At 42.7% G+C, this 14,526-nt stretch overlaps 1 protein-coding gene across 1 annotated transcript in view; it reads left to right on the plus strand.

The window, feature by feature from the left end:
- Positions 1 to 14,526, plus strand: part of adss1 (adenylosuccinate synthase 1) — a 65,877-nt gene that overhangs the window by 34,135 nt on the left and 17,216 nt on the right. The window contains exons 8-9 of the mRNA XM_078562501.1: positions 5,181 to 5,307; positions 7,483 to 7,637. Of these exons, the coding sequence (XP_078418627.1) occupies positions 5,181 to 5,307; positions 7,483 to 7,637 (282 nt within the window). The remainder of the gene's footprint in view (positions 1 to 5,180; positions 5,308 to 7,482; positions 7,638 to 14,526) is intronic.

Raw genomic sequence — 14,526 nt, forward strand, 5'->3', positions numbered from 1 at the left:
TGGCAGCTATTTTTCGACAGCAGCCATAAAAACCCAGATCTGCTAGCCAAAAGGCCTTCCCCTGCTTTGGTGTTGAAAGCTTTTCCGAGGGACATCCCTGTACTGGGCATCACTAAGACTATGATAATTACATGAATTTAATTACAAATGGGTGCAGAGCAGGAGCTCAAAGTAGGGTCATATTTGTCCCTTAAAAGATGTGCATCATTCACTATCTAGACCATCCATCTCATTAGTCCATATGGATAGGTACAGATGGCAAAGGGGAGGAAATTAGTGTGAATTCACTAGTTACAAACATACAAATTAGGAGCAGTAGTTGGCCACTTAGCCCTTTGAGTCTGCTTCACCATTTTAATAAGACCCTGGCTGAACTGATTGTAACCTCCACTCTACATTCCCAACTGACCCCTATAACCTTTCATCCCCTTGCTTATCAAGAATACATCTACCTCTGCCTTAAAAATATTCAAAGAATCTGCTTCCATCTTTTGAGGAAGAGTCTTTGGAACTCTCACGACTCTCAGAAAATTTCTCCTCAACTATCTTAAATAGGTAACCTCTTATTTTAAAATGGTGACCCCTAGTTCTAGATTCTCCCATAAGAGGAAACATCCACCCTGTCAAGACCCCTCAGGATCTTCTACGTTTCAATCAAGTCGCCTCTTACTCTTCTATACTCCAGCGGATACAGGCCTAGCCTGTCTAATGTTTCCTCATAAAACAACCTGCCCAATCGAGATATTAATTTAGTAAACCTTCTCTGAACTGCTTCCAATGCATTTACGTCCTTCCTTAAATAAGGAGACCAATACTGTACACAGTATTCCAGATGTGGTCTCACCAGTGCCCTGTATAACTGAAGCATAACCTCCCTCCTTTTATATTAAGACCATAAGACATAGGAGCAGAAATTAGGCCATTCGGCCCATCAAGTCTGCTCCGCCATTCAATCATGGCTGATAAGTTTCTCAACCCCATTCTCCCGCTTTCTCCCCGTAACCTTTGATCCCCTTACCAATCAAGAACCTATCTCGGTCTTAAATACACTCAATGACCTGGCCTCCACAGTCTTCTGTGGCAATGAATTCCATAGATTCACCATTCTCTGGCTAAAGAAGTTTCTCCTCATCTCTGTTGTAAAAGGTCTGCCCTTTACTCTGAGGCTGTAACCTCGGGTCCTAGTCTCTCCTACTAATGGAAACATCTTCCCCACGTCCACTCTATCCAGGCCTTTCAGTATTCTGTAAGTTTCAATCAGATCCACCCCTATTCAATTCCCCTTGCAATAAAAATATTCAATTAGCTTTCCTAATTACTTGCTGTACCTGCATACTAACCCTTTGCGATTCATGCACTAAGACATCCAAATTCTTCTGCACCTGAGTTCTGCAATATGTCACCATTTAGATATGCTTCTTTTTCATTCTTCCTGCTAAAATGGACAGTTTCAGATTTTCCCACATTATACTCCATTTACCAGATCTTTGCCCACTCACTTGACCTATGACCCTTTGTAGCCAAATTATTCCACTGCACAACTTACTTTCTTACCTATCTTTGTCATCAGCAAATTTAGCAACCATACCCTTATTCCCTTCATCCAAGTCATTTGTATAAATTGTAAAAAGTTCAGCCCCAACACTGATCCCTGTGACACAATGCTCTTTACATCTTGCCTACCCTCTGTTTCCTGTCAGCTAGCCAATCTTCTATCCATGCCAATATGTCACCCTCTGAACCATGAGCTTTTATTTTTCACAACCTTTGATGTGGCACCTTATAAATGCCTTCTGGAAATCTAAGTACAGTATGTCCACCGGTTCCCCTTTATCCACAGCACTTTACTACTTTAAAAAAAAAACTCCAATAAAGCTGAACTACCAGCCCTCTGAGTTGGCTGCTATAAGGGGCGTCCTTAATAGGAATGACTCCTGCCTATAAACTGCTGCCTGGGGTCCCACCAGCTCTCTCCCTCTTTCCTCCCCCCACCAACCCACATTCAATCCAGTAGCGGAAGTCCTGCTGCCTCTGGAAAACCCTGGCCAATGGAAGAGGCATTGATTTTATGGGATGTGGGAGTAATAAAAATACAGATAGGCGGTGCCACATGTGTTTCAGAACTTACTGTGGTCTGTGAACTAATGGTACCTGCCATTCATTATAATTGTCCCTTCACTTTTAATTTCCATGAACTTTTGCACTGGGAGTTGCTGAAAGTTAGAGATCTAAGTGACACTATGCTCTTTACAGGGCATCTTAGATCTGTATGAGCTGTTACAAGTTTATGCCCCTTTATTTTTGAAATATGATTTTTCAACTTTCAACTGACTGGACATTTTGCAATTTGAACTGAGATGCAGCAAATTGCTAAAATGTGCAGGTGAGAAATCAACAAAGCACCCTCAGGGGAGTGAGAAGAGACATGTCCTATAATTCAGACACCCATCGAAACTCATAACTATATAAGGAAGAGATATTAAAAATGCAAAGCACTGGATATTGAAACAACGGCTGCCACAGACAGACTCGCCCAAAACTTCCTGGAAATACACAATGGATAAAGTATTTCAAGGCAAGGCTGCCAGACACTAGCGGTTAGATTTTCATGTTGCCAGGTTCAAGAAGCCAATTGTACCAGAAACCTACCAGCGAACCAAGATCTTGTAATAATTGCAACATCTCCCACATCTGACCACACCCAAGAAACCAGCTAACCTAAATTGGCCACAAGGTTTAAAATCTATGCCTCAAGGATATCAAAAGGCGTTGAACCATATACTCTTGTACCTTTTTTATTGGACTCTAACTCTTTTTTCTGGTGTGTGTGTGTGTAAGTGTACATGTGCGGGTTCTAATGACTGCATGAGGGCCGAATGCTTGACTGACGTCACTTTTTGTTTTTCTCAGGTTTAGAGGTTAATAAATTTGCTGTTTGTTTGCTTGGCTCCTTATTGCTCTCAGCTTAAATATTTAAATATGTTCTCATTTGGAAAAGGCATATCCCCATAAAAAGAAACTTAAACCTTTTGTGACTGAGGAGGTTGAATAGAGGGAGCCAGCTCACTCCTTCTCACCTGGTCATAACAGAACAGGACAACAATCAGATTGAAGTATTGTTAATGAACTGTTCTGAACTAAGCATTGTAAGTTAGAATAGTGAATTCAATGTTAAACCAGGTACAGAAAGCAAGAGAGGAAAAGATTGGATGAACCCAAAAAATGAGGAAATCATAAAGTACAATCATGTAATTTAATTTAAAAATCTTCAGCAATTATAATCTGAAGGACAAAGTCTCCACATCTCTAAAAGTTAATTTTCAGTGCCAATGAGATTGTTTGGCAGTAATTAGGACTTCAGCATTAGAAAGGATGCTTGGACTGAATGGCCAAGCTCCAACTTTTTGTGAAGAGATGAGTCTATACTTAAAGTCCACTCAGGAACTTAACGCCATTCAATAAATTAAAGGGGAGCCAGACAGGGAGATGTGCTATTCCTCCATAAGCCACATAAAAATGGCATCTCGGACAGCTGCTTCTGGATTCTTGCATTTAACAGGATATCTGCATTTACCTGAAGTTGTCTAATGTGCATAAATAACAATGAGCACTATTGGCCTTTACTGCAAAAATAATCACTACTAAATTCTGGCTGAGTATGAAGATATTTACATACATGGCACTTTAATTTCCCAGAACCTATAAATTTAGGCTACGCTCTTGCAGAGTGTGGAGGGCATTTATAATTTAAAGAATGAGGAAGATCCTAATCGGTAGGTACTGTGTTTGTCAGCTACTTCAAATGACCTGCTCCAACTCATCAAATTTATATTCTCTGCTACCTGGAGTCCTACAGCTGCTTGTTGTATTTTTGTTTGCTTAATACAAACTTCCCAATCTCTCACAGGACTAGTAAACTAAAAGTAGGTTCAGTTTATTTGAGGACGTAGTACAGGATTGCTCAGACAGATTTGCTATAAAGATTTAAAAGCTATTGTTAATAGGAAAGTACAGCTGCAATCCTTCTCGCCACATGCTGCTAGCTGAACTGAAAGCTACTCTGCACAATGTCTGCTGGCCCATGTGGTTTACATCCTGGCTACTTATTAATATTTTCTCAAAGCTATATCACAACATTGCTAAAGACACAATCACGGTAAAATGTTGTCACAGCTGTTTGAATTCATTCTTACTTTGGACATTTGAAGACTTAAGAACATTAGGAGAGGTGATGGCATAGTGGTATTGTCACTGGACTAGTAATCCAGAGACCCAGGGTAATGCTCTGGGAACCTGGGTTCGAATCCTGCCACGGCAGATGGTGGAATTTGAATTCAGTAAAAAATCTGGAATCAAAAGTCCAATGATAACCATGAAACCATTGTCGATTGTTGTAAAAACCCATCTGATTCACTAATGTTCTGCAAGGCACAAGTCAATAATGTGATGGAATACTTGCCTGGATGAGTGCAGCTCCTGCAACACTGAAGAACATCCAGGACAAAGCAGTCCGCTTGATTGGCACCACATTCACTCCCTCCACCACTGACGCACAGTAGCAGCATTGACGCACTGCAGGAATTCACCAAGGCTCCTTAGACAGCACCTTCCAAACCCACGACCACTACTACCTAGAAGGACAAGGGCAGCAGATAAATGGGAATGCCACCACCTGGAAGTTCCCCTCCAAGTCACTCACCATCCTGATTTAGAAATATATCGCAGTTCCTTTGTCACTGGCACTGGGTCAAAATCTTGGAACTCCCTTCCTAACAGCACTGTGGGTGTACTCCACAGTGTACTCCAATGCCCTCCACATGGACTGCAGCGGTTCAAGAAAGCAGCTCACCACCACCTTCTCGAGGGCAACTAGGAATGGGCAATAAATGCTGGCCCAGCCAGCGAAGCCCACACTTCCTGAATTAATTTTTTTTTTAAATTTGCTCCCATACAGTTTCACCTAGAGATTCTGAAGTCGATAAGTACAAGTTTTCTTAGAAGAGAAACACATCACATTCAAATTGTACTTCTGTAATATAGAAATGAATGGGAGAATGCCTGCTCATACAGAAAACTTGCTGTTAATTGAAGCTTGCTCTTAATTAGAATCACCTATATTTCCAACTTATCTGCGTTCTTTAACAAAAATATGCTATAAGATTCTAACTCTCACTTGTTAGGAATATGCTGAACGAATAAGGCCAATGGTGAAAGATGGTGTTTATTTTATGCATGAGGCTCTCCATGGTTCAGTGAAAAAAATTCTTGTGGAAGGTGCCAATGCAGCGTTACTTGACATAGATTTTGGTAAGTTTTACCGATTAAATAAAACTGAATCTGTATAATTATCAATAACTATTAAACATTCAGGTATAAGCAATGTGAATTTCGATTCAATATTTTGAAGCACGTGCCTATTAGCAAACATTTATTTCCTTCCTGTCACGTTATTGCAATACTAATGAGTTAAGATCAATAGTTGGCACAAAAATGTTTCCAGATCATATCATTTTTGCTGATCACTAACTTGGATGTTTCTTTTTTCACTGAAATTATTGTGTTCCACTGCAGCGTTGTTATATCTTGCAGACTGGCATCAGAGGGCATCCACCTTGGTTGTGGATATCCTGCTAAAAGCCAATGTCCAGGCCAGTTTCCTTTCAGGGGCAAGATGATCCAGGCCCGATTGTGTGGAAAATGGTAACGCAAGGAATCGGCCAGATATTTGTGACCCAAATATATATTGATTGAGATTAATTGTGGCTGAAGTTCAATAGAAATTAGCACTTGTTAGACTGCTTTCAATGCAGACGAGTTCTTTGTTGAGATGATCAGAACTGCTGTGTAGGTAAAACAAGCAGATACCAAAACAGGGTTATGTAGCAAAGACTTAAAGCGTTCAGATTTATGTGATGTCTTTAGTTCCTAAAACAATTCGAAATTTGTATAACAGTATTAGGATTTCTCAGCTGCAGAGCATCCCTAATAACAAAGAAAAACATTTTGCTGCTGAAAGGGCCTCTAAATTTCTAACCCTTCCATGACAGCTGTTTTTTAATTATTTTCTAAAATTTTATAGACAATTGATGTCTCTTAATCTACGTTCGTGTTTTGCAAGCTTGAAGGTAGAAATCTTGAGCAATCAATATAATTAGCCTCTCCTTGGCATGGAGTTTCACCAGTAGATAACACCCTATTGCTTAAGAAAATTCACAGCAAACAAAAAAAAAGCCATTCAGCCTATCAAGTTTACTTTGTACAGTCAGTGATACCAACTTTATAGAGAACCAATTTCCTTCCCCAAACTCCTTTTTAAAAAAAAAATCAAGCTGTATTAAATATGACTATTAACATCAATCCCATCTCTCAAGGGATACAGATATAGCTCCTTTATAAGGGTGCCATTTGACCTTGAGTCAACTACTTTCCCTAGGAGATTTTCCACAAATCCATTTTCCTGGGGGAAGAAACCCTCCCTCTTGAGGTATGTGAATTTTGTGCTCATCTCCTTTAGTCCAATGTTTGTTACCCAAAGCTTTTAAATACTTTTGAACCTCTGTATCCCGTCCACCTTCAGGTTTTTTTTTCCCAGTGCTGATGGTTTTAAGGCTGTACATGCACAGATGCAGTGTCGGAGCCAGTGATTGTTTAAAGTGAGATATGCTTAAGTGCAACTCTGCTTTCTGTTGCTGAATTATGCATTTTCTTTTACAAGCTGGTGTCCTATAATTGTTTTCTTTACAACAAAATCAGCTAATGGGGAAAAAAAGAGTACAGCCATTTTAATGTCCTTTCAAATAGTTATTCAAGCAGTGAATAAAAGATAACTGGGAATGACAGGTCGATATTTTATTTCCAACACCCAATTAGTGTTAACTGTGGAGTTTCACCATTTTTTTTTAATAAGCAATAAAGTAAATATTAAGGAAAAAAAACCATCACCTGATGTGGGGCTCAACCATGATCCTGGAATCAAATCTCATTGTTTACCAATTGAGCTCACCAGGCCAATGTAGGAACTCCCTACACAAAGCCTTTCCACTAGATCATTTATTCAAATATATCATTTAGTTATTAAAAATATCATTTATTGGTTAAAGTTGCAGTTAAACTGGCCATTTTACAATGTTAAGCTAGCCTGGGAGCGAAACAGTACACACCCACCATCTTGGTGAGAGAATCTGTGTATTCCCAGCGACTGCAAAGCAGGCAGAGTGCACATGTAGAACTTTTCTTGACACCTTTCCAGTTGGCAGCAGGAATTATAGTGTTGTTTTAATTGCTTGAACCTTTCTTCATTTCCTCCATGCTTGATCAAATAGTTTTAGTGCCTAATTCAGGCCAAACATGCAATTCTGCATTGGTTGTATGAATATGTAACATGCCTATTTTGTTTAATAATTTTTAGATTAACATCTTGGAAAATGTAATTGTTTAATAAGGCTGATTCCAGCAACTGCAATTTTTTTTTTCTATTTAAAGGAACTTATCCATTTGTGACATCATCCAATTGCACTGCTGGAAGTGTATGCACAGGGTTGGGTATTCCTCCATCGAACGTTGGAGCTGTATATGGTGTTGTCAAAGCCTATACCACTAGAGTCGGTATTGGTGCATTTCCAACTGAACTAACAAATGTAAGTCTGGATTTTTGGAGTTGGAAGATTGAGCATCGAAGCACAATTAAAATTGTGTAGTGAACACACTTTACTCCCATCAGTTTCAGTGCCTATGCAACTCTTCAAACAGTTACCGACCAATGAATTTTCCCCCTCCTGTCACTCAATTTCTTATGTGTTCGCACTCTCTCAAATTACTAAGCTTCTGTACTATTCCAATAAATGCAGCCAAAATCTGAAATTCACCGAATAAGAAAAGTCACAAGTGAAAGCCCAGGCCTGGCCGTGACGCCAACCCCCGGCCATCATATTGCAGTTTGGAATACCAACTCTGAACCACAGTGAATAAATCTTAAAGCCATCTTCCAGTTGTGATCAATTAGAACTATTTCCACAAAACTATATTCTCTGCTAATGCTGCTTATTTAGCTAGAGCTAGGCGATGTAGAGTTGAATTGCATTTTCACTTCTACCTCCCTGTGGTGAACTGACTAATCCTATTTCTAGCCCAACCTGCAAGCTTTCTTCAGAGTTCAGGGATTTAGTGAGGGACACTGTCTGACTGAGGCTGTAACTGCGGAAACAGCCTTCACTGTGGATTATATGAAACCTGTAGGTGTTTCTTCCATGGATTCTAGGTTATTTATAATAGGTATGTGATCCAGGGATCAACTGACATTCTTGGCAGGATCAGGCCAAACCTAAAGACGGACTTGTGTAGGCTCTCAATTAGGCCAATACATTACTGAAACTTCAGCACTTGAGCAATTCTGCCCACCCCAGGGGCAATATTTTATGCTCCCCTCCATGTCAAGTTTGGTGGCGGGGAGAGCAATTAATCGGGTGGGATGGAGAACCACATCACTGCCTTTGTTGACAACCCCATTCCGCAAAAGCCCTCTTCACCATCATTTACTCCTGGCCTGGGTCACTCTGTGATCCTGGGCCCTCCAGTGGGTGCCATTCCAGCAGCAGCCACCATCTCCTTAGTGGCGCTGCTGTTCAACAGAGCTGCCAGCTCTCTGTGGGTGGGACTCCGCCCCTGGGGTCCTGATCCTGTGGAAGGCCCGCTGGTGACTTCTCAACTGCCTGATTTAACACATAATAACCGCAGGCCCTCCTGCAGAAAGCAGCACAGGCCTCTCGCTGGCTTTTCAGCCAGTGGCCAAGACCCCTGTCACCTCCATAAAATTCCACTCCTCCCCTTTTGTGCATGTCTGATCCAGGTGTATTTTCTAGGGCAACTATTTTGAATGAGCAAGGATGATACCTGATGGCGATTCACCAACGATTGGATGCATGATAGTGATAGTGTGGTGTAGAATATCACTTCAAGAATGTAGAATTGGGCAGCTGCATGTAAAGCATTTTAATCTCTCCACTGCCAGTTTGGATTGAGATATCTTTAAAAATAACTATTTCTTTCAGGGTGGGTTATCACACCTCAGGTGGGATAGATGTCCATGTGCAGCATGTTGCAGTGCTGCTGCATTGTCTCCTTAGTGAAGTAAAGCCACTTGACACCACCCCTGCTGTGTATAGCTTGGAGTGGAACATGTTTTCATACAGCTGCATTCTGCATACATGCAAAATTGACAGGCGGGAAAACTAGCTTAAGTCTGTTACACACAATGATAGCCAAACCATCATGGTTAAATATTTCTTCCTAATACAGGGCACGGTACTCTAGATGTGGTCTGATCAGCAAAATGAATAGTGTCAAACGATGCCCTTTAATTTATACTGGGGACAAAATTCAATAGTCTCTAAAGTATGGGTGCAGAGATCACAATGTGGGATTAACCAGTGGCCGTTACTTCCGATGCACCTACTTCTGCCTTCTAACCTATATGATTGTATTGTACAGCCGGTACTAATCACATCGTTGAGCAGCTGCATGCTTCAGCAAGGACCCGCAATTATCAGAGGACAGCACAAGTACAAGCTATCATGTGCCGCTTAAAGGGGAGGTGCATTCTGCATCTGTTTCTGATCTGGGAAATGCTCAATGACACAACACGGGAGTGAGCAGATGCCAAATGATTCTAATGCTGCACTGGAGGCCCAGGTCGAAGTGAGTCGGGATTTATCTGCAGACAGTGGGGAGGCCCTCCAGACAAACTCTTAGAAGGCAGAGAACAGTCATAGTAGTGGATGCCAGGAGTAAAGTGCTGAGAGCTCGGATGTGGTGCCACGAAATATCCAATGAGCACATACTGTGGCACAGTCATGACTGCATCTTAATGCCATATCAACTACACCAGTAGCCTCAATGCGCCACACCCTACCATTCACCATACCAACGTGCTCTATCAGGACTCATACCTAACATTCATAGTATCACCTCACGCTCACATGCTAAACACTGCTGCAAGCCTCAACATCCACATCTCCCAACTTGCATACCTTGCCAGCTATTTAACCAAGACAGTCACATCAACCAATCACATTGCACCACACTCACTGGCACATTTCTTGTTGTATGATAAAAGCAAAATACTGTGAATGCTGGAAATCTGATATAAAAACAGAAAATGCTGGAAAAACTCAGTAGATCTGACAGCATTTGTGGAGCGAGAAACAGAGTTAATGTTTCAAGTCTGTATGACCCTTCTTCAGAGCTAGAGAGGTAGAAATGTGATTAAATTTATACTGTTTAAGAGGGGGTGGAGCAGGTGAAGCTGGATAGAAGGCCAGCGATAGGTGGGGGCTAAGGAGAGATTGACAAAGATGCCATGGACAGAAAGACAAAAGGAGTGTTAATGGCAGTGGTAAGGGCTAAAGAAGGTGCTGATAGTAGCATAAAGGTAAGAGAGCAGAATGAGTTAATAGCAGAACAAGGGTGAGCACTCTGTGAAAGAACAACATGGAAGAAGTGACAGCCCTGTTGGGGGTGGGGGGAGGGGTGGTGGTAGGATAAAAAAAGGAGGATAAAACAATGAATAAATGAATAAAAATAAGTAAAAAATTAAGTGGATAAAAAATTAAAATTTTAAAAAGGGGAGTGGGGATAGAGGAGAGAGTTCATGGTCTGAAGTTGTTGAACTCAATGTTAAGTCCGGAAGGCTGTAAAGTGCCTAATCGGAAGATGAGGTGCTGTTCCTCCAGTTTGCGTTGAGCTTCACTGGAACATTGCAGCAGGCCAAGGACGGACATGTGGGCATGAGAGCAGGATGGTGTGTTGAAATGGCAAGCGACAGGGAGGTCTGGGTCATGCTTGTGGACAGACCAAAGGTGTTCCGCAAAGCAGTCATCCAGTCTGCATTTGGTCTCAGTGTAGAGGAAGCCACATTGGGAGCAGCGAATACAGCAGACCAAATTGAAGGAGGTGCAAGTGAAGCGCACTGCTTCACTTGAAAGGAGCGCTTGGGGCTTTGGACAGTGAGGAGGGAGGAGGTAAAGGGGCAGGTGTTGCACTTTCTGCAATTGCATGGGAAGGTGCCGAAGTGTTGGAGGTGGTGGAGTGGACCAGGGTGTCCCTAGGGAACGGTCCCGACAGAATGCTGACCAGGGGGTGGTGAGGGGAAGTTATTTGGTGGTGGTATCATGCTGGAGTTGGCGGAAATGGCAGAAGATGATCCTTTGAATGCGGAGGCTGGTGGGGTGAAAAGTGAGGACAAGGGGGACCCTATCATGGTTCTGGGAGGGAGGGGAAGAGAGGCGCAAGTAATGGGTTGGTCACGGTTGAGGGCTCTGTCAACCACAGTAGGTAGGAAACCTCTGTTAAAGAAGAAGGAAGATATGTCAGCAGCGCCATTTTGGAAAGTGGCACCATCGGAACAGATGCGACGGAGGCGAAGGAACTGAGAGAATGGGGTGGAGTCCTTGCAGCAAGCACAGTGTGAGGAGCTGTTGTCAAGGTAGCTGTGGGAGTCGGTGGCTTTTAATGAATATTGTGGATGGTCTATTACCAGAAATGGAGACAGAGAGGTCAAGGAAGGGAAGTGTCGGAGATGGATCATGTGAAGGTGATAGAGGGGTGGAATTGGAAGCAAAATTGATAAATTTTTCCATGAGAGCATGAAGCGGCACCAAAACAGTACCAAGAAAGAGTTATGGGAGGGGGCCTGAGTAGGACTGGAACAAGGAATTTTCCACATACCCCATAAAGAGACAGGCATAACTGGGGCCCATGCAGGTACCCATAGCCACACCTTTTATTTGGAGGAAGTGAGACAAGTTTAAGGAAAAATTGTTCAGTGAGAGAACAAGTTTAGCCAGGTAGAGGAGTGTGGTGGTGGATGGGGCTTGTTCAGGCCTCTGTTCAAGGAAGAAGCGGAGAGCCCTCAGACAATCCTGATGGGGGATGGAGGTGTAGAGAGATTGGACATCTATGGTGAAGAGGAGACGGTTAGGGCCAGAAAACTGGAAATTGTTGATTTGCAGTAGGGCATCAGAGGAATCTCGGATGTCGGTGGCAATAGACTGGACAAGGGGAAAGAGAATGGAGTCAAGATAGGAAGAAATGAGCTCCGTGGGGCAGGAACAGGCTGACACGATCGGCCCACCGGGAGAGTCCTGTTTGTGGATTTTGGGAAGGAGATGGAAGCAGGCTGTCCGGGGTTGGGAGACAGGTTGAAAGCTGTGGGGGGGGAGATCTCCAGAGATGATGAGGTCAGTAACAGTCCTGGATACAATTGCTTGATGTTGCATGATAGGGAGAAGTATTTGAGAGTTGGCGCTCAGCCTCTGAGGTAGAGGTCAGTACATCAGACAACAACAGCACCATCCTTGTTGGAATGTTTGATAACGAAGTCAGGGTTGGACCTAGGACTGGACTGGACTGTGGGATTGGAGAATAGTATCACCCACAGTATGATGTATAGAGTCACATGGTAATAGACGTGGAGAACACTAGAAGGAGCCTGTATAGAGACAGCCGCACCATGCATGACAGTAACTGGGACCTGTACATAGTTGAACACTTTATTATAGTTTTTATGTTTAAATGTAAGTGTCAAGATCCCATCAATGAGACATCAAACAAACCTCTCTCTTGCAGGAGGATATGGCACAAACCAGAGGTAGATGTTGATAGGCATGGCTGCATGTCCTTACCTTGATGGAGGAAATGGAGCTATCATTGGAGCAGCCATAGCTTAGGTCATGGCTTAAATAATAGTAGATGACAGTATCCTCATACCTAATCCTTCTAATCACATCTCTCATCCCACAATATCTTCTGAAATAGAAGCAGCAGATTGTTTAAGCATACACATTTTACTTACCCCTCCACCTACCCTCACCACAACCCTACCCTGTGCCTCCCCCCTTTCATGTAACCACACAACTTTAATCTGCAGGCCAGGCAGTGATGAAAGAGCAGGAAGACAGTGAGGATGAAGAAACACCATCATTTGATCTCACAGTCACAACCGCCAGCTCTGATACTGACAATGGTGTACTTTAGAGGACAGCTTAGAGACAGAATATGCATGCGGCGAGACACCAGTCATGAGTAGCCTGCACATAGGACTGGGGTAAGGGTAATGCAAATGCTAGTTTGCCAGAGGGCAGGTGCGCACACCAAGTTCTGAGGCAGAGGTTTCAGATGAGCACAAGCACAGAAGGTGTCTAATAGGTATGCACAGTGAAATGCTTGATACATTGGCAGGGCTGCCAGAAAGCCTGTGTGAAATATCAAAGAGCTTGGAGGAGTCTGGCACAAGTTTGCATTGGGCTTTGTGAAGATTTGGAGCCCAGCCTTTCCAGGGTGGAACTGATGACCAACCCCAACTTGTGAACCCAAATATGATGCATCATTTGAAGGCTGATGCCAGAGCTTCCATTGCAGTACAAGTAGAAGCCACATAACATCTGGGTGCTGCAGTGGAAACTCCATCTTCTGTCATGCAAGGTCAGCTTGTTGCTGTGCAAGCTCAGAGCTTAACCTCCTGCTGAGAGTCCTTCTTCCCCCTTCTAGCAGTTTGCCATGTTCTGCATACCCTCTACTCATTCTCCGTGTCATGCTGCATTCCAAGAGAAATATTTACTACTGCACCCCTGTCTGACAGCAACCAGTTTCTGCAAAAGCCTTGAAGATGGAACCATGACCTTAAGCATCAGCCCTTTAGACTTTAGCACCTTAAAGTTCTAGAAGGCACAGAACTATTGTGCAATTGTAACAACAGTCAGTGGAAATCGATCTGCAACTAACCTGAAAGTAACTGATTATCCTTTTAAATAGCACTAGTGGGAGGTCCTTGCTTCTGGTAAACATGTGTTGAGCTGTGCTTAATTAAGAGGCAATGAAAGCTGGGAGAGAGACACTGCATGCTCAAACGTCCTCACCAATTTGGTGGCCGGCATGATTCGCACCAGAAGTTTGCATGCATGTCACAGATCCAATTTTGGACCTCTTAAGGCCACTAGGTGTAGCACTCCAAAAAAGACAGACACTACACATCTGAATTTTGCACAATGAATAGTTCTACTAATACAAGCCAATACCATCTTGGCTTTAGCTACAGTTTCTCTACATCGATCATGAACCATTAGTGGTCTGTGCACAATAGCACAGAGATCTTATTCTCTCAACTTTCTTTAGCCTGTAAATGAAAAGTACACTTTATGTTGGCCCTACCCAACATGCATGACACTACATTTACCCAAATTAAACACCATTTGCTGATGTAATCCTTACATGTAAATCTTTTTGGATTGGTGGCACACTTTGCCATCTTAGCCTATGTAAACTTACTTACCATACTCCTAACACCACTGTCCAGGTCATTAATAAAGATCATGAAACTAGTAGGCCCAGGACTGATTCCTGGGGGATACCAGTCAAAAGATATCTCCAAGCTGAACCACACCCATTAACTACAATTATCTGGCTGCGGGATTGGAGCCAATCACTAATGCAGCATTGCAAATTTCTACTGATACAAGATTCGATCTTGTGATG

The sequence above is a fragment of the Cetorhinus maximus genome, chromosome 18 (assembly GCF_964194155.1).
Source record: "Cetorhinus maximus chromosome 18, sCetMax3.hap1.1, whole genome shotgun sequence".
Taxonomy (NCBI): domain Eukaryota; kingdom Metazoa; phylum Chordata; class Chondrichthyes; order Lamniformes; family Cetorhinidae; genus Cetorhinus; species Cetorhinus maximus.